Source organism: Spermophilus citellus (genome assembly GCF_964194105.1).
Source record: "Spermophilus citellus genome assembly, chromosome: X".
Taxonomy (NCBI): domain Eukaryota; kingdom Metazoa; phylum Chordata; class Mammalia; order Rodentia; family Sciuridae; genus Spermophilus; species Spermophilus citellus.
Window position 1 is genome coordinate 70,210,245 of NC_138190.1, and position 21,386 is coordinate 70,231,630.

Consider the following 21,386-nt stretch of genomic DNA (forward strand, 5'->3'; position numbering starts at 1 on the left):
AAGCTCAGAAATTCTTTCTTTATATGTGTCCAGTCTACTAACAAGCCTATTGCAGGCATTCCTCATTTCTGTTACAATGTTTTGCAACTCCAATATTTATTTTTGTTTCTATTTTAGGATTTCCTTCACTCTGCTTATATTGCCCCATCTGTTCTTTCATGCTGTCTATTTTATCCATTAGAGCCCTTAACAGTATTAATCATAGTTGTTCTAAATTCCCCATCTGATAATCCCTACATCCCTGCCATGTCTGGTTCTTATGCTTGCTCTGTCTCTTCAAATCATGTTTTTTGCCATTTATTATGATGTTTATTTTTTCTTGATAGCCAGACATGATGTAACAAGCAAAAGGAACTGCTGTACATAGGCTTTAATACTTTGGTGGTAAAATGTGTTTGTGTGGGGGGTGGGGGTTCTGTGGTCCTATGACTAGGCCTCAGTCTTTTAGTGGCCTGTGCCATAGGACTGTGAACATCCATCACAAGAACTTCCCCAGGTTTTTCTCCTTTAGTGGAACAGGACTGGGTATGACTGTTTCACTTTCCTGAACTCAGTTAGGCTCTAATAATACCCCATAAGGTAAGGTTCTGGTTAAGTGGTTTCTCTTGAGTAGGTCTTAAGAAGAACAAATGCTTTGGAACATTTCAAAATGATTCCCTTTTTTCCTCCTGTCAAAAGCTTTAAGGGATTTTTCTCCAACGTCTACTTTGAGAACCTGGCTTAGCTACTAGAGGTAAAATTTACAAAACTGTGGACCCCTTATGACTGAGTCTCCCTGGAGTTTTTAATTCTGAGACTTGTCCAGACTAAGCCTCCAGTCATTTGTCAATTATGGTTCAGGTTTTATTATTGCAGCACTTGCTTCCCACAGTGGTTTTCATTCTTGAGTCTCTGCTCCAATAAGCTGTGACTCCCTGTATTAACTTGTCTCTCTCTTTCTAATCTTTATGGCAGTGGTTCACCCTTTTTCTCACTGATCTTATGGATTCATGAATAGTTGTTGTTTGTTCAGCTTTTGTTAGAAAAAGTCTATTTCGCTTGTTTTAAGAAAGAGCAGCAACTTCCAATCTCCTCACATACAGAACTGGAAACCATAAGTCCTCTGTAAAAAAAATCATATACCTTTTAGAGAAGTTTGCCAGAGGATCAAGAGATCTAGGTAGTAAACTTGACTTTGTCACAAATCGCATCACTTTGGACAAATCATTCCCATCACCTGGTCTGTTTCCTCATCTGTAAAATGAAGGGTCTGTAGTAGATAAGTGTTTTTTAATGGTAATCTTTAGAGCCCTGAAAATTGTGTGTGGTACTGCCACAAGGACTTCCAGGAAGGTGGAGTACTGGGTTTTCATTCAACCCTGGTTCAACCAAAACAGCTCTACTTTTCTTGTATTTATTTATTATTCAGTGCTGGAGATTGAACTTGGAGCCTGATGAATGTTAGGCAAGTGCTTAACCACTGAGCTATACCCACAGCCTTATCTTTTCTTACATATTAGACTTCTATACAATTTTATTTAAAACAAAGGTTCTAATTTCTCCTATAAAAAAGCTTAGGTCTGGAGGCTGGGGCTGGAGCTCAGCGGTAGAGCACTCGCCTAGCACATACGAGGCGCTGGGTTCAATCCTCAGCACCACATTAAAATAAATAAATAAATAAATAAAATAAAGATATTGTGTCCAACTACAACTAAAAAAATATTTTTTTAAAAAAAGCTTAGGTCTGGGAGTTGTAGCTCAGTGGTAGAGCGCTTACCTAGCACATGTGAGGCACTGGGTTTGATCCTCAGCACCACATAAAAATATAAATAAATAAAGTTATTATTTTTAAAAAAGCTTATAAAACACAAAGATCATTATTTGCTCCTAAATTATATGACCCTGCAATATTATAACATAAAACCCTTCTCAGACATTGAAATCCTTTGCTGAGAGTAAGTACAGAAGAGAGAAAAAGTATGAGGGCACTCAGGATGAATAACCTCATATTTTTTAAAATTATTTTTAGATGTTGACGGACCTTTATTTTATTCATTTATTTATATGCAGTGCTGAGAATCAAACCCAGTGCCTCACACATGCTAGACAAGTGCTCTACCACTGAGCCACGACCCCAGCCCCAATTAACCTCATCTTATAGTGGGGAAAAGAGTGTCAAAATCATAGACCAGAGCCTTGAACAACAAACTGCACACTTGTATTTTTTAGCCCAGTTATCTGGTACAAATAGTGTCTGTTTCTAGTTCTTTTCTATAGTAAAGGTTAAGAACAATTGAAAACTCTTTTTTTCTTTATTTTTTAGAAAGAAGGAAATGGGTAGACTTTTGGCTTGCTTGAATACAGGTAAATATCTCCTGGGTTATTTTCAGCCTTTCATCTTACCTCTATCCTCTATTGAATTCTCTAAGCACATTGAGCACACTGACTTCAACCTAGTATTTGAGTTAAGCCTCCTGCTCTTTAGTAATGTTCACCACAAGAGCCTATTTTGGTTTCTTCATCTACAAGCAGAGAAAAGTTTGGCATCCCTACCATTCATTTGCAAATGTGATTTCAGCTTTGTGTTTATTCTAATTTCTTGTAAAGACATTTCCCCTCACTTCCTTCTTCCTTCCTTTCTCTTAATGGCCACTTTAATCCTAACCTATGAATTAAACAGATAAACAAAGGATCAAGACATTTAAGGATTCTAGGAACTCTGCTGGCTTTCAGTGCCCTTTGACTCAAATTCAGATTATTTACTCTCCTATTTTCAAACTGTCTATCTACCCAAGTCTGGGTCATGTCTTCTACTCTTTTTTTTAATTTTTTTTTTTTGGTAGTTGAACACAATAACTTTTATTTATTTATTTTTATGTGGTGCTGAGGATCGAACCCAGGGCCTTGCACATGTGAGGCGAGCGCTCTACCACTAAGCCACAACCCCAGCCCCATGTCTTTTACTCTTGATTCCTCCCTGATCACTTCATTCAAGCTAATCTCCTAGCAACATCATACTTCATTTTACCAACTCTGCTTTCTGAGCTGGTTTTCCTTTTGCTTAACAGGTTTTCTTAGGTCTCCTGCCCATGTATTTCTTTTTTAATGTACAAAGACACATGAAAAAGTCCATATCTTAGAAATAATATTCCTAATATTGCAGTAGTTCAGTTTTATACCTTAAATACATGTCAACAGGATGGTAAACATTGCATAATGGTTCAGAAGCCAAACCTTTTCAAAAGAGGAAGGTTTTCCTGATTGGCTTTCTTATTTCTCAGAAGAGCATGGGTAAGTTAAAAGTGCTTTCTGGTGACAATGGTATGTTCAGGTTCTATACTGTGCTTGCTGTGGGAGCTAAGTATATATTATGCCAGCCTTTCAATATTCTTCCAATTCTCAATCTCCATTTCAGGTTTTTGTTTTTCTTTTTTTTTATTGTGTGGGGGGGTGTTATTGTTTGCTTCTGGGGATTAAAGAGAAATTAGGCATTCTAGCCCAAGCTAAGGAGCATAATTTTGTGAATCTTAAGTTATAATTCATCTTTTTATTCTTAGACCCATTTCCATAGAAAATGAAGAAAACTAATATTATGACCCAGGGCCTGCATATACTAAGTACCATATCAGTATTTTTAATTATTATTCCTATTCTTTATTTCTCTACATGTAAATATTTTTACCTCAGGTGGTGAATGATTGCACTAATTAAAATTATAAATCTCTCCAAAGACGTGTTTGTTCCCCCAAATTTTAGTTAACAGCTTCTTGGAGCTTGGTAATGCTTTTTGTCATTTTAATTACTTTTGATATGCACCCACACACTCATATACAAAAAAGAACTTTCTAAATCCAAACTCATGTGTGACTGTTTTTAAAGGAGGATTAACTGCTTTGCTAGAGAAAAAGGTAAAAGACCTCAGTGTTACATTTTCCTGTTTATTGCAGCACTCCTGACACTAGCCCAGGCTTTTGATGGAGAATCTTCAACATTGGATTCCAGAGCTAATGAAGCTCATTGGTTTCGAAAAATAGGTAAAAGAAAATTCTATGACTATGGGAAACATTGTGGGGTGGTAGAATTAGATGTGAATTCAAATTCTGGCTCTGTCATTTGTAGCTATGAGTATAACTTGCTTAATCTCAGTTTCATTATTGATAAAATGTAAACATATATATATATATATATATATATATATATATATATATATATATATATATATGTCATGTGGTCATTAATGGTTTTGTATGAAACAGTGTATGTACCAGACACATTGTAGGATACTCAATAACAGTTTATTTCCCTTTTTTCTATAGATAGGGTATAAGAATAAAAAGATGAATTATAATTTCCAGTCCCTAAAACTATGCTCTTAAATTTGGTCTAGAATGCCTCATTTTTAAAATAAATACAGTTACCAAAAATAAACTCCATGCAACAATACAGATGAATTTCACAAAAATAACATTGAACCAAAGGATCCAAACATCAAAGAGCGAATATTGCATGATTCAGTTTATTTATAGGCAAAAAGAAAAATATAGGCAAAATTCTATTTATTTATTTATTCTATTTATTTATTTTGTGGTACTACCACAGAACTACACTCATCCCCCCTTTTTATTTTGAGACAGGGTCTTGCTATGCTGCCAAAGCTGGCATCAAATTTAAGATCCTCCTGACTCAGCCTCCCCAGTGGCTGGGATTACAGGTGTATGCCACCACACCCAGCTCAAAACTAATTCGTGATGTCAGAAGTCAAGATTGTGGTGACCTTTGAAGGGAGGTTGGGCTTGAAAGGGAAAGGAGTTTGTGAGTTTCTGATATGTTCATGATCTTTCTTGATATGAGTACAAGTTACATAGGTATGTTCACTTTGTGAAAATTCTTCATGCTGGACAATTGTGAGTTGTGTTATTTGCTCTATGAAGGTTTTATTTAATACAAATTATTTAAAACCTGTGGTGGCAGTTACTGCATAATATCTCTTTGTCACAAAGTGGACTGGTTTTACATGAACCTTTTTCTGTCTTGTGGGATTTACTGGGGCTCTAATTAAGGAGAAAGACTAAATCAGCAACCTGCTTCTAAGAAATTTATGCAAATAATGGAATAAAAACAAACAACATTTAAACTATACAAAGTTTTAATGACTTTGATCTTTTTAAAGTTTGAAAAAGTGTTTTCCTACTTCTTTTACTAAATTTTTATTTTCCAAGGTGAAGATCATGCTGAATATTGTCTAATTGAGGCTTTCGTGGCTGTTTGGGATTTGTGAATCTCTCCTGTAGTCTTCCTTTAACCATTACTTCTACTTTATTCTGTTGATGATTTTTTGAAACAAGATCTCACTGTGTTGCCTAGGCTTCTCTTGAGCTGCTGGGCTCAAAGGATCTTCCTGTCGTAGCCCTCCCTGTGCTAGGACTACAGGTGCATGCCACCACATCCAGCTCTTTGCTGAAATTTAACTTCCTTTTTACCAATTCCAGTTGGTGATCTCCTTGGTGACTCTCATATTTTAGATGGATTTGTGTCAACTAAGAATTCTTTTGTATGTCCCCAATTTTTAAAAAAATTCAACAGTACCTTCATTGGTCATTGGCCTAGAATGAAAGAAAAAAAGTAATAGGAGTCTCTAAATTTACATCCAAATTTTTTTTTCTCTATAAACCTAAAGTTAATTTTTATTTATTTATTTATTTATTTATTTATTTTTTAGTTATCGGCGGACACAACATCTTTGTTTGTATGTGGTGCTGAGGATCGAACCCGGGCCGCACGCATGCCAGGCGAGCGCGCTACCGCTTGAGCCACATCCCCAGCCCCTAAAGTTAATTTCTTAATCCCTGTGAAACCCCTTAGTAATATACTAATATTAAAGATGTAGATCGCAGAATACTAAAACGTATATTTTTATATTTATATTATTTCATGTTAACATTCAGCTTGGAACTTGGCTGTGCAATCTGACAAAGACCCAGTAACAATGAGAGAGTTTTTCATGCTTTCTTATGAGGTAAGTAGGTTCTAAAAAGAATCTAAATATGAACAAGAAGGATCTGACACTAAGAATTAAGTATAAGCTGGGCATGGTGGCTCATGCCTGTAATCCCAGCAGCTTGGGAGGCTGAGGCAGGAGGATCATGAGTTCATAAACCAGCCTCACCAACTTAACAAGGCCCTAATCAACTCAGTAGACCCTGTCACTAAATAAAGTATAAAAAGGGCTGGCAATGTAGCGTAGTGGTTAAGCATCCCTGAGTTCAGTCCCGGGTGCAAAAAAAAGAAGAGCTAAGTATAGAGTAGAATTGCCTTTTCATCTTGGAACATTTAGTACATGTCTAAGCAAAAATGGCCCAAGGAGAATCTGTTCCCTTCATTGTAGAATGTAAGAATGTGGGACAGTTATCCCTGTACCAGAATATGATAAACACCCATCATGGAACCTAAAGTTCTACCATTACAGAATTATTCTTTTTCCTTTGAAGAGATTTCAGTCTCCAAGAGTCCTGTATTAAAACAATATTATCTTTTGGAGGGAAATACTCCAAGCATTGTGATTTACCAACACAGAAAGGGTTATGGTAATAAGTCTATAGGAATGTAAAGTATGTATCTGGGTACAGCCTAGGCAGAAAAAGGAGATTAAGAAGTCTGGACTTTCTATATAACTTTTCCTAGAGCAGGTTCTGTGTGTAAAGGTTTATGAGTTTGTTAATCAATTATAAGTGTTTGAAAATAGTCCTGAGTCTCCAAGTTAGAGTTTAAATGTTACAAATAGGATTAAGTATTGGATGGAAGGGTTAGAGAGTATCCCTCATACACAGATAGGTCAAAATTAATTAAATGTTTAGAATTTTAGAGCTGAAAAGAACCAGAGATAATCTAGCACAAGTCCTCCCCTGCTTTTTAAAAACATAACAGTAGCCTGAGACCTAAAGAAATTGGTTGTCTTGAAATTCTTTTAATTCAGTGATGCTAATGGTTGCATCACTAAATGTTTGGGGAGATTAATAGTCTTTGCAAGTTTAGGTAGAGTTGCCATTAAATTAGGCCGAATAAACCAGCTTTAGTTTTGACATTTGTGATAGCACTGTAGGACTGGCATGTAAGAATCCAAGTGGCTTAGAGTCTTATTGTTGTACAAAGCTGGGAGACTTTTTTTTCCCCTAAAACTAGAGGGCAAGATTTAATGATGAGGTTATGTTTAATGCCTGTCAAGATTTGACATTGTGTCTTTTAGCCATGACAATATATGTACTAATTTCAGCTCTATTAAATACAAAGGGGAAATCTATTTGCAAGGAGAAAAAATCACCTAGAAATTACAGTATAAACCAAGAAGTAAATCACTAGATCGAAATACAGGGGCAAATGACAGTACTTGTCACTGGAAAAGATAAGAAAACTGAAGAAATGAAGCTTTTTATCTAGTAAGGTGCAAAAAACAATGGAAAGTAATATAAAATTAAAACTGTAAATCAGTGTTATAGTCTATATAATTTTTATGGTGACATGTGCTTTTTCAGCTGAATTTCTTCATTCAGAGAGGATGTTGCTGATTTTCATTCTGATTGTTTGTGTTCACCTGACAGAATTCTCACTATTCATTGATGTTTTGGTTATTTCTTATCAGCTGTCCCAGTTTTGTCCTTCTGATCAAGTAATTCTGATTGCACAGAAAACATGTTTACTTATGGCAGCTGCAGTTGATCTAGAGCAAGGAAGAAAAGCTGCAACAACTTTTGAACAGGTAATGTGCAACCTTCAAAAAAGACAAAAGTTAAGTGTGCTATTTGGTATGTTTGCCTTCCCTGATACACTTATTTTTTATTCTCTATAGAGAATCATTTCCTCCATTCCAACAGCACTTTGATTTCAAAGTTTATAATAGCTAATTCCTTACTAAGCAAAGATCACATTTGGCTTAACCTCTTCTGTTTAAGAAGGTAGACTATCTCTTCTTTTAAAGTACTCTTCCCATGGGTCACTCTTTCCTAGTCTGATTTTAAATATTCTTTTTTTAAAAAAAAATTTTTTAGTTGTTGGTGGACCTTTATTTTATTAATTTATTTGTATGTGGTGTTGAGAATCAAAGCCAGTGCCTCACACATATTAGGCAAGTGCTCTACCACTGAGCCACAACTCCAGCCCCCTTAAATATTCTTTATTTTCATTTTCTCCCTGTATTTACATATGGCCCATAGAAGTTTTTCTCCCACATTTGTTCCTGTTTGCACATTTTCTTTCTTTTTTCTTTTGCTTTTCTCCCTTGCCTCTCCCTCCACCCCCACACCCAGTACTGGGAATTGAACACAGGGGTGTTCTATCACTGAGCTACATCTCCAGCCTTTTTTTTATTTTTTTGAGACAGTGTCTCACCATGTTGCCCATGTTGGCTTCAAACTTGCTATGCTCCTGCCTCAGTTTCCCAAGTTGCTGGGATTATAAGTATGTACCGCTTTGCCCACCTTCTTTCCACACATTTCTATGGAAGAATTCAGCTCTTTCCACAGCTTTGACAGCCATCTGAAATTATTTATTTAAGCTATTTTTCTTCCCTCAATTGCATTTGTTTTCTTTGTCCTGTGTCCTTTAATATCTCATCATTAACTCAATTTTAACAAGAAGACAGGAATTCTTACCTTTGCCTGAATTCTACTCTAAGCTTTTTAAACTTTACCTCTTTTAGGAACTACCAACATTGCTGTCTCCCTTACACCAGATTATTGGTTGGCCTTCAGCTTTTTTTTTTTTTTTCAAGCTGAGAAAATTTTCTCCAAGTCAGACCACCAGCATTTTGTGTATGATTTTTATGATATAGATCCTCTCTCTGCTTGGTTTCTCTTACCTGGACAAAGAAAACTTCCTAATTTCCCATACTTGTCATCTTCTCTTCTCTCCAACTGGTATAAAATCCTTCTTGCTTTTTAACTTCTTCCTCTTCCTAATATCTTCTTCCATGTTATTCATTCCATAGCTTAACTATTGTGAATTGAGCTGCATCATAGATTAGTTTGCTGATTTTAAGTCCTTTGTGTGTATGCTGAGGAGAGGGATAGCTGGGTCAAATGGTGGTTCCATTCCAAGTTTTCTGAGGAACCTCCATACTGCTTTCCATAGTGGTTGCACCAATTTGCAGTCACACCAGCAATGTATGAGTGTACCTTTTTCCCCACATCCTTGCCAACATTTATTGTTACTTGTACTCTAGACTGTTGCCATTCTGACTGGAGTGAAATGGAATCTCAGTGTAGTTTTAATTTGCATTTCTCTAATTACTAGAGATGTTGAGCATTTTTTCATACATTTGTTGACCAATCATATTTCTTCTTCTGTGAAGTATCTGTTCAGTTCCTTTGCCCATTTTGATTGGGTTATTTGTTTGGTGTTAAGTTTTTTGAGTTCTTTATATATCCCAGATATTAATGCTCTATCTGAGATACAGGTGGCAGAAATTTTCTCCCATTCTGTGGGCTCTCTCTTCACGTTCTTGATTGTTTCCTTTGCTTTGAAGAAGTTTTTTTGTTTGTTTGTTTGCTTTTTTGTTTTAGTTTGACACCATCCCATTTATTGGTTTTTTATTTTACTTGCACTTTAGGAGTCTTGTTAGAGAATTCGATTCTTAAGCCGACATGATGGAGAGTGGGTCTACTTTTTCTTCTGGTAGGCACAGGGTCTTTGGTCTAATGCCTAGGTCCTTGATCCAATTTGAGTTGAGTTTTGTGCAGGGTGAGAGATAAGGGTTTAATATCATTATGCTACATACAGATTTTCAGTTTTTCCAGCACCATTTGTTAAAGAAGCTATCTTTTCTCCAATATATATATTTTTTGTACCTTTATCTAGTATGAGATAACTGTATGTATGTGGGTTTTTCTCTGTGTCCTCTATTCTGTATCATTGATTTACACGTCTGTTTTGGTGCCAATACCATGCTGTTATATAACTCTGCAGTATAACTTAGGGTCTGGTATTGTGATGCCTCCTGCTTCATTTTTCTCACTGAGGACCAATTTAGAGGCCTCATTCTTAAGAACTACTGGGGTCCCTTTTAAGAAACCTTTACATTTTAAAAGAAGATGAGAAAAGAATCTACCTTCCTCAGAACAAAATAAGAAAAATAAAACCCAATTCTGCTTCTTACCAGGTAAAGGTTAAAAAAGTATTTTAATTCTGCTGGTGGTGATGCACACTTATAATCCTAGTGGCTCGGGAGGCTGAGGCAGGAGGATCACAAGTTCAAAGCCAGCCTCTGCAACTTAACAAGGCCCTAAGAAACTTAGTGAGACCCTGTCACAAAATAAAAACTAAAAAAGGCTGGGTATGTGGCTCAGTAGTTAAGCACCCCTGGGTTCAATCCCTAGTACCAAAAAAAAGTAATTTTATTCTCAATAGGCCCTTTTGCTTTACTAAAAAAAAAACAGTAATAACATGTTCTCCTTATATGGTTTTAACTTTTGAAAAGTTATTCTTTTTCTGTTGGTAGTCCTGAGTTTGTTAAACAACAGTGTATCTTAGCAAATAGATATCAACTTGGTGTGAAGGAAATTTCACAAACTCTTAAGTACAGTCCTTAATTATTTTGTTTGTTTCTAACAACTGTTATTTATTTTTTATTTTTTCTCACACACTTCTGTGTTTCCCAGGAACTCTGTAACCTAGTAATCCTTCTATAGTCTGTGCTTTTGAAAGCATTTCTATTCACATAATTCAAGATATACTTCTGCCTTTCATCATCTAAGTGTGGTCCCTATGAATTAGACTGTGGTGCTTTCTCTCTATAAAGAATATTTGTTGAATTCTGTTATGTACAACTACACCCTGTTCTTCCTTTCCTTTCCTTTTCTTTTCTCTCTCTCTCTCTCTCTCTCTCTCTCTCTCTCTCTCTCTCTCTCTCTCTCTCTCTCTAAATTACCCAGGTTGACCTTGAGCTTGTGATTCTCCTGCCTCAGCCTGTAGACTAGTTTGGACTACAGGCATGTGCCACCATGCTGTTGGCTGTACCCTTTTCTTTATACCCCCATAAATCAGGGTATTTATAAATAAGATGATGATGAAGGAATACACAAAGACTGCATAGTCCTATCTACATTGTGTCTACCCTCCTAAGTAAAGGGAAAGTGAGAAATGCTTAAAACATTAGAGTAATTGCAATTTGAAAAGGAATTACATATTTTTCCTAGAATAGGGCTGGGTAAGCTATTGCCAACTGTCCAAATCAGTCCCATGGCCTTTTTTTGTACAGCCTGAGAGCTAAAAATGGTTTTTACATTTATAAAAAGGTTATAAACCAAAATAAAGCAAAACATGTGAAAGTGAGTATATGTAGCTGGCAAAGCCTAAAATATTTACTGTCTGATGTTTTACAGAAGAAGTGTCCTGACCCTTGTCCTAGATTATTTTTTAACAGACTTATTGAGGTACAATTCATGTTCCTTATAATTCACTCATTTTTTTAAAATTTTTATTTTTGATAGTGCTAAGGATCAAACCAGGGCCTTACACTTTCTAGGCAAGCATGCTTAGCTATACCCCAACCCAAATTTACCCATTTAAATGTGCACTTTAATGGTTTTTAGAATATTTATATGTGTGAAACTGTCAACATGACCTAATTTTAGAACATTTTCATCACCCTAAAAAGAAACTCCATACCCATTAACAGTTACACCTCATCCCTGCTACCAGCCCTAGGCAACCACTAATCTAATTTTTGTCTCTATAGTTTTGCTTATTCTTGGTATGCCATCCTACAATATGTAGTCTTTTTTGATTGGCTCTGTTTATAAAGTTTGAAATATTTTCAAGTTTCTCCATGATGTAACATGTATCAATAAATATTTCATAGATTTTTATGATGGAATAACATTTCATTGTATATACAGTGTATATATTTCATTTTATTGTGATATATGGATAGATAGATAGATAGATAGATAGATAGATAGATAGATAGATATCACATTTTGTTTTTCCATTCCCATTGATGGGCACTTGGATTGTTTTCACTTTTCAGCTATTATAAATAATGCTTTTGATAAGTATATACATTTTTGTGAATATGTTTTTCTTTCAAGTATGTACATAAGAGTTGGATTGGTGGAATGTTTTACGGATGTCTGTCAGGTCTAGTAGGTTTACAGTGTTGTTTAAGTCTTCTATATCTTTGATGATTTTCTTCCAGGTTGTTCTATTCATTATTTATAGCAGGATGTTGAACTTTCCAACTCTTTTTTTTTAAGGGGGAGTACTAGGGACTGAACTCTGGGGCACTCAACCACTGAGCCACATCCCTAGCCCTATTTTATATTTTATTTAGAGACAGGGTCTCACTGAGTTGCTTAGTGCCTCACAGTTGCTGAGGCTGGCTTTGACCTTGTGATCGTCCTGCCTCAGGCTCCCTAGCTTCTGGAATTACAGGCATTCACCACTGTGCCCAGCAAGTTTCCAACTCTTATTGTTGAATTGTCTATTTCTTTAATTCTGTGAATTTTTGCTTTGTATATTTTGGGGCTCCATTATTTGTTGCATATGTGTCTATAATTTCTATATCTTACTGATGTAATCACCATTTTATCAATATAAAATTTCTCTCTTTATCCCTAGTATTTTTTTTTTTGGAACTCTAGTAATGTTATTTTAACATTTCTACTGTTGCTATTTCCACAGCATGGGTCTTCCCCATCATTTTACTATATTATTTTATTAGTACTGGGGATCTAAACCAGAGGTGCTTTAGCACTGAGCTACATTCTTGGCCTGCTTTATTTATTATTTTGAGGCAGGGTCACACTAAGTTGCTGAGGCTAGTCTTGAACTTGCAGCCCTCCTCAGCCTACTAAGCCCTCTCAGCCTACTAGCCCTCTTAGCCTACTAGCCCTCTCAGCCTACTAAATTGCTGGGATTACAGTCAAGTACCACCATGCTTGGATACATTCAATATTTTATCTTTAATATAATGCTTGTCTCTTATAGACATAGTTAGACCACGTTTTTTCTTAACATACAGTGTGACAATTTGTGCCTTTTACTACATCACTTAATCCAATCACACTTAATGTTATTATTTTTATGGTCAAACTTAATTCTGCCATTTCACATTTTGGTTTCCATGTATTTCATGTATTTTTTTTCTTGTTTTCTTCCTTTTGCATTAAGTGAATGTTTTCTAGTGGAATATTTTAATTCCTTTAACAATTTTTACTTAATAGTTTTTATTTATTTTCTTAGTGGTTGCTCTAGAGCATGCAATATAGATCTTAATTATTCTGCCTCTACAAGAGATTATGAATTCAATTCCAGTGAGATATAGAAATGTTATTCCTATTAGTTCTATTCCCTTATCACCTTTTTGTTCATCATATTATACACATTACTTCTATATATGCCCCAAACATAACAATACATCTTATAATATTACTTTATACAATTTTATGTATTTGTAAGGAACTAAGAAGAAAGGCAAGCAAGTATATACTACAGTTTGGTATATTAACCATCTTATTTGCTATTTGTGCTTCTCTTCACTTCTTCCTGTGGATTTTATTACCATATGGTAACATTTTCTTAACCCAAACAACTTTGTTCCCACCTGTGTCTTGTGTTGTTATTGTGAAATATATTACATTTCTATTTTTAGAGGCCTAGTAACACAAAAATAAATTTGTGTGTGTGTTTGTTTGTATATTATATAATCCCTTTTGGTTTTTTTGGTGCTAGATATGGAGCCCAAGGCCTCGTTCATGCTAACCATATGCTCTACCACTGAGATAACACACACAGCCCCATAATTGCTTTTTAAGACAGTTCAGAGAACAAAGAAGAAATATACTATATTTTGTATTTACAAAATTATTTTACTTATACTCTCCTTTTTAATCTGAATTCACATTACTTCCTGTTTTCACTTGCTTTCAGATTGAAAACTTTTTTCAGTAATACATTCTCTGAACTCTTATTTATCTGGGAATGAATTTCATCTTTAGTTCTAAATAATAGTTTTGGTGAACATTGCATTATTCATGGGTTGTTATTTTTATTCATCACTTTCAGTTTATTTATTTATTTGCCATGCTGAGGATTGAACCCAGGTCCTCATGCATACTAGGCAAACTCTCAACCACTGAGCTACATCCACAGTTCTCATAACTTTGAATATGTTTTCACACTGCCTTCTGACCTCCATTGTTTTAATGAGTCAATTCTTAATGTATGTATGCATGTATGTAATGAGTCATTTTTCTCTATTTTCTAATTTTTCTCTTTTCTTTTACTCTTTTGAATGGAATATATCTGGGTTGAATTTCTTTGTGTTTATCCTGTCTAGAGTTTGTTGGACTTCTTAGATGTGTAGAGAATATTTTTCATCAAGATTGGGGAGATTTCAGCCATTTTTATTTATTTATTTATTTTTTGCTCCTTTTCTCTCATATATTTTGATAATTCCATTAGGTATATGTTGGTGTGCTTCATGGTTTCCTACATTTTACTAAGGCTTTACTTTTCTTCATTCTTTTTCATTGTTTCTCATACTTCATAATCTCTATTGATCTAGCTTCATCTTTGTTGATTGCTTCTTCTGCCAACTCAAACCTAATGTTGATCTCCTCTAGTGAATTTTTGTTTCAGATTTTGTATCTTTCTCTCCTCCTCCTCCTCTTCCTCCTCCTCCTCTTCTTCTTCTTCCAATGCTAAACAAGCACTCTCCCACTGAGCTATATCCCCAGCCTAGTTATTATATTGTTAACTCTAGTATATCCATTAGATTCTTTGATTCCTGTCTCATTATCAAGATACTGTGTTTGATTAATATTGTTATCAAACCTTCCTCCTCTTAGAATGTTATCCTTTTGTTATTTGAACATATTTAAAACAGATGCCTTGAAATATGTGCCTGCTAAGTTTAATACCTGAGCCTTTTCAAAGTTTCTGTTACTGGCTTTTTTCTTATACATGGGTCTAAGTTTCCTGTTTCTTTGTATATCTTATAATTTTTGTTAAAAATCAGACATTTTAGTTAATTTATTATAGCATCTTTGGATACTGATCTACCACGTGGGGATTAGTGTTGTTAATGTTTGTTTCTGTTTAGTTAATTGGGAATATAGGGAAAATAGTTCAATGAGGCCTATTTTCCCTATATTTCATAGTTTCTGATGCAACTCTTCAAAGGGCAGTCTTTGTCTTAGCAATTACCCTGACCTATCCTTCTGAAAAGAATAATGATTTTAGTAGAGTTCTTTAATATTATCTCTTTTCCTTATCTCCCTCTTAAAGCTTCTCTTTTCTTGGTATCGAATACACCTATTGGCCTTTAAAGGTGATTGGGCATTTTATATGTGTGTGTGTGTGTGTGTGTGTGTGTTTTGAAAGTGCTTTTTTGATATAAATTAAAATGGTGCCCCTTTGAAGGGAAAGGAATTGTCCTAGCTGTCTCTTCGCCTGCTTCCCTCTATAAACTTGAAGTTAGTCTACTGTTTTATATTGATTTCATTGAGCTACAAGACTCATTTTACTTGCTCATGTCATACAGGGGCTGTAACTCAGGAAACAGGTTCGGGGTTCAGCAGGTGGAAGAAGATGTAAGACATGGTGGAAATATTGGTCATCCTTTATTTGGAGGTGGACATAGCCATTAGCCAGCCCCTAGCTTCAACTTCAGCCCTCCAGCCAGTTCCATTTTAGACCCCATTTTATATTCAGTTCAAACAAAGGAGGCATACTGCCAGCACGTTACATAAAGGGGGGGGGGGATGCACAAGCTCCCAAGTTAATTTTTATAACCTTGAGTCTGTACTCTGAATCACAGTGTTTCTGGCCTTGACTAACCATAACAGCCAGTTTCCAGCCCTGGCAACACACTAAAAACATAACATAGCCTGCCAGAAGTCTCCACGAGGGAGCCTAACTACAGCCATTTTGGGCCTGCCCCAGCAGCTCACTACCAAAATTTCCATGGTTTTTAAAAGTGCCCTTAGCCTTGAACTTCCCCAGGTTCTATTCTAATCCAAGATTTTCCCCTTAGGGAGAACTACAGAGCTCACCCTTCTAATGACCTACCACATTTACTGAGAAGAAACTGAATTACTATTTGGGAGGTGGGGGCAGGGACAGTGGCCCACTTCTATCAGAGTGACAATCCAGCTCTGAATGGGCAAGAGTTATAATCCCTGGTATTTTTGCCTTGCCTCTCCCAGCATGGAAACTATACTATAAGCAAACAGAGATGAGAACAATTGAGACCAAGAAGAGAGCCCTAGGCTTCTCAGCTGTGTTTTTTTATGATATAGCTTCCATGGTACAGGCCTGGCCAGCAGTCTGGCCTTCACAGGAATCCCTAGCCTTGAAATATGATCACATCTACCCAAAGCAGTGCTTACATCACATTGAACTGGGGGTTGGTGAACGCATCTTTGTTCAAATGTCACAGGCCCTCATTCGTCTTACTTAGGCTTAGCAGATCTCTTGGGGTAAAAGTTTCTCCACTTTCTGTATGCCCTCAGGGCAGGCAATTTCTTGAGACTTTACATGATTGTGTTTTATTTGTTTTGTTTTGTTTTTGTAGTTCTGAAGATGGAACCCAGGGCCTACATATGCCATACATGACTGTGTTTTATAATTTTTGTCTGTTTTTTATTTTTATTTTTGTTTTGCTTAGAAAAGGATCTATGGAATGCCTCATACAACCATTCTGAAAGTGCTTTTTTCTTCTATTCTAAATTATTAAAGAAATTGACAGTGCTCAGTTTTTCTATTTAATCCTTATTTTTCTGGAACAATAGGTTGAAGTGCATTTGGAGTTTATATTCCTACAGCAATTCCAAAATGTTCACTTTAAACTAACATTTTAGCTGGGCGTGGTGGCACAAGTCTGAAATCCTAGCAATTATGGAGGCTGAGACAGGAGGATCGCAAATTTGAGGTTAGCCTCAGCAATTTAACGAGGTCGTAAGCAACTTAGTGAGATCCTGTCTCAAAATAAAAAAAAAAAAATAAAATGGATTGGGGATGTTGCTCAGTGATTAATCACCACTGGGTTCAATCCCAAGTACTTGAAAAATAAATATAAAGTAAAAATAAATAAACATTTTATTTTTAATTGCTTTTAATTAAAATGATATGAGATTATGCTAATTTGCTTAAAGTTCTTTTTGTTGAGACTAATTATCTTGTTGCCAAATAGACCAAGTTACTGAATCGTGCACTTGAGCAAACCCAGAAATGCAAAGACATCTGGAATCTTCTGAAACAAACAGGTACAGTGGGAACTAGAAGTTTGGTAACATAGCTATGAAAGAAGTTTACAATCTGAATAATCACCTCATTTGTCATGAGAATTTTCTGCAATATTCAATAACAGCTAAATTATTTTTAAGAACCAATTTTTCCATACTGTATGTTAGTATTTTTATTCTATAACACTGATTAGAGTAAGAATATTATGCACTTTGACTTCTGGTAAAAGTACAATATTAAATATAAAAGTAAGATTATTATTGTACAACATGCTATTGCTCTTAGGTCACTAGATACCAAAAGTTACCACTGACTAATAGATGTAGATGACAGAGTCTTTCAAACCACAATCAAAATACTAGCCACTGCTGGTAGTTTATTATGAATTATCAAAATTGTAGTAAAACTTTTGAAGTCATGTAATAACTTGCTACAGTTTCCTCATTAAAGACGGTATTGTTTTTTAGGTATAGATAGACAATGTTATAGTGTGCCCATCTGTTCATTTTTTAGAATTCTTTTAAGTCAATGGGTATTCAATTGAGTTATATGCCTTTTCAGAATCTATGAAGATAATCATGGTTTTTCTCTTTAAGCTGTGAATACATTGAATTATAATAATAGATTTCCTAAAATTAAGTCATCATTGCATTCCTGGAATAAACTCTATTTGGACATGGCATGTTATTATTTTAATATATTCATGAATTCTTTTTCTTAATATTTAGAAATTATTTGTTGTTTTCTCTTTGTGCATATGTGATGTCTCTGACAGATTTTCAAATCAAATTATATAAATTATAAGGAGGAATATAAACACAGGGATTTAATTTGCCTCTCTCAATCTATGACAGCTATTTAAACGATAAAAATGACAAGTAAGAATAGAAGATACCTAAATAATATACTTTCTATAGCAGATTTCAGGAAAATAGACTCTATAGCTTTAAAGTATGCTCTATATTCTGAGAACAAAAAAATGCATCTTCATTTCTACTCTGAAATGTTTACAGCATTAATGATAAGGAAACCCTGAATAGATTCTGAGACATACAAATAAAATAGAGAACATGATCTGATTACAGTGCAAAAACTAGAAGTTAGTAATGGAATCAGAAAATAAGCCTGGTTCCAGGTGCATTAGTTTACACCTGTAATCCCAGCTACTTGGGAGTCTGAGACAGGAGGATCTCGAGTTCAAAGCAAGCCTGGCAACTCAGGGAGACCCTGTCTCAAAATAAAATAAAATTTTTATAGAAGGCTGGGCATGTTGCTCAGCAATAGAGTACTTGCCTAGCATACAGGAGGCTTTGGGTTCAGTCCCCAGTACAGCAAAAGAAAGAAAGAACCCTACTACCTGGATATATTTTTTTTAAAAAATCAGAAGTACAGAATATCCAGTGTTATAGTTTAGATCCAGAATATCTACAAAGGTTTATGTATTGAAAGTTTGTTCCCCAACTGGTGGTACTTTTAGAAAGTGGTAAAGCTCTAGGATACTCTATATTTGCATAATCATGTATTTCTCAGAATGTGTTCCTAACATCAAGCAATCCATGACTGCACATGTGTGTATGTGCATGTTTGTATTTATACATATACAAGCCATTAGGTAATTTCAGATTAAATCCATAATGAAATACTAGCACATACCTATCCAAATGATCAAATCCAAAACACTGACAACAGCAAATCCTGGTGAGGATACAGAGCAACAGGAACTCTCATTCATTACTAATGGAAATGAAAAAAGGGTATAGCCACTTTGGAAGATAGTATGATAATTTCTTACAATATTAGACATAATGTTATCAATATGATTCAGCAATAATGCTCCTTTATATTTACTCAAAGGAATCGAAAATTAATGGTCACACGAAAATCTGCACATGGCTGTTTATAGCAGCTTTATTCACAATTGCCCCATTTTGGAAGCAACTAACATGTCCTTCAACATATGTGAACAGATAATAAAATGTGGTATATTTGTACAATGGAATATTCAGTATTGAAAAATATGAGCTGTCAAGACACAGATAGACATGGCAGAATCTTAAATATATATTACTAAGTGAAAGTAGCCAGTCTGAAAAGTTGACATACTATATGATTCCAACTATATGATGTTTTGCAAAAGGCAAAATCATGAAGACAGTAACCTATCAGTGATTGTCTAGGGTTTTAGGGGACAGCATGAATAGGTGGATCACAGAAAATTCTTAGGGCAGGAAAACTATTCTGTATGATATTACAATGATGAATATATGTCTTTATACATTGGTCAAAACCCACAAAATGCATAATACAGAGAGTGAATCCTAAACCAAACTATGGACTTTGGTTGAATGTGATGTGTCAGTGCTGGTCCATCAGTTAAAACTAATGTATGGAATAGATGCAGAATGTTGATGGTGGGGAAGACTGAATGTATGGGAGGTTGGGGGTCAGTATGTGAGAAATCTCTGTACTTTCCTCTCAGTTTTGCTTTGAACCTAAAACTGCTTTAAAAATAAAATGGTAGCCAGGCGTGGTGGTGCACACCTGTAATCCCAGTGGCTAAGGAGGTCAGCCTCAGCAATGGCAAGGTGCTAAGCAACTCAGTGAGACCCTGTCTCTAAATAAAATACAAAATAGGGCTGGGATGTGGCTCAGTCATTGAGTGCCCCTGAGTTCAATCTCTGGTACCCACCCCCTCCCAAAATAAAAAAAAAAAATAATAAAATGTTAAAAAAAAACAGCCTATAATCTCAGCTACTTGAGTGGCTAAGGCAGGGAAATCATGAGTTCTAGGCCAGCCTGGGCAACATTTTGAAATACTGTCTCAAAAAAGAAAGAAAGAAAAGAAATATAGTGGTAGCAGAACAAAAGGAAATGCAATATTCTTGAGTCAGTTTTTTGGGGGAACATTGTATGCTTTTTCAATGTGCAAATTAAAGTATGCCTCCATTTCTAGAAATTTTTCTAGAATCATGTTTTTAATATTTGTTTTTTGTGTGTTTTAATTGTAAATGGACAAAATGCTTTTATTTTATTTATTTTTATATGGTGCTGAGAATTAAACCCAGTGCCTCAGATGTGCTAGGCAAGTGCTCTACCACTGAACCACAACCCCAGCCCCTTAAACATTTGTTTTTATTCCATTATTTTTATTTCTTCTTTGGGAACTCTGCATGTTTTGAATCTCCTCTACTTGTCTCTTACATCTTTTGTTTTATCTTCTATATCTCTGTTTTTAAAATTTTTATATCTGTAGATAGATGGCATACCTTTATTTTATTTATTTACCTTTATTTTATTTGTTTATTTTTATGTGGTGCCAGGAATCAAACCCAGTGCCTCACACATGCTAAGCAAGTGCTCTACCACTGAGCCACAACCCCAGCCCCAATTTGTTTTATTTTTATGTGGTGCTGAAGATCTAATCCAGTGCCTCATACATGCTAGGCAAGTGCTCTGCCACTGAGCTCCAGCTCCAGCCCCGATATATCTCTATATATTTTTGAAGTTTAAATTTTCATTTTTGTTTTTGGACACATCAATGATTTAATTTAACTCATTAATTAGTAAGGGAACCAGTAAGATGTTACAAACTGGTTCAAAAAGAAAGAAAGAAAGAAAGAAAGAAAGAAAGAAAGAAAGAAATACATATACATTCAAGCAAGAAGAATACTGAAATAAATTTACAAAACTGGTAAATATCCACAAAGAATGTTTAGTTTAATCTCCGTGGAACAAAAGTCACATTTCTTTACACAAGAATAATTTGCATTATTAACAGTTTTCTACAAATTATTGAATTGAAAAATGACTCACACAATTTAGGTAGAGATAACCTTGAAGGGTACACTTGAAAGGACATACACTAATTTCTTTTTCCTGATTCAAAGCCTTTTGCAATATTTTTTTGCATAGTATTCCATCTACCTCCCTCCTCTGTGATCATAATAATCTCATAGAATATTATTCTTAATCACAAAACAAGCTAATTTCGTTAGTTTGCCCTGATTATTTACATAGTATAGCATGAGTGTTAATAAACCAAACAGGCCTCCTTGGATTTACTTTGCATATCTAAAACTATAAAATACTGAACAACTACTAAGGCTACAGATTCAAATTCTGTCTAGATGCTTCTATAGGGAATCTGAGATTGGCTATCTGAAACCCTC

The 21,386-nt window shown here is 35.2% G+C and overlaps 1 protein-coding gene across 1 annotated transcript in view; it reads left to right on the plus strand.

Annotated features, from left to right (window-relative positions):
- The window catches only part of TEX11 (testis expressed 11), a gene marked incomplete at both ends in the record, with an annotated part of 301,635 nt that overhangs the window by 220,877 nt on the left and 59,372 nt on the right, over positions 1-21,386 (plus strand). The window contains 5 exons of the mRNA XM_081278131.1: positions 2,303-2,343; positions 3,927-4,013; positions 5,925-5,995; positions 7,616-7,732; positions 17,165-17,237. Coding sequence (XP_081134257.1) covers positions 2,303-2,343; positions 3,927-4,013; positions 5,925-5,995; positions 7,616-7,732; positions 17,165-17,237 — 389 coding nt within the window. The remainder of the gene's footprint in view (positions 1-2,302; positions 2,344-3,926; positions 4,014-5,924; positions 5,996-7,615; positions 7,733-17,164; positions 17,238-21,386) is intronic.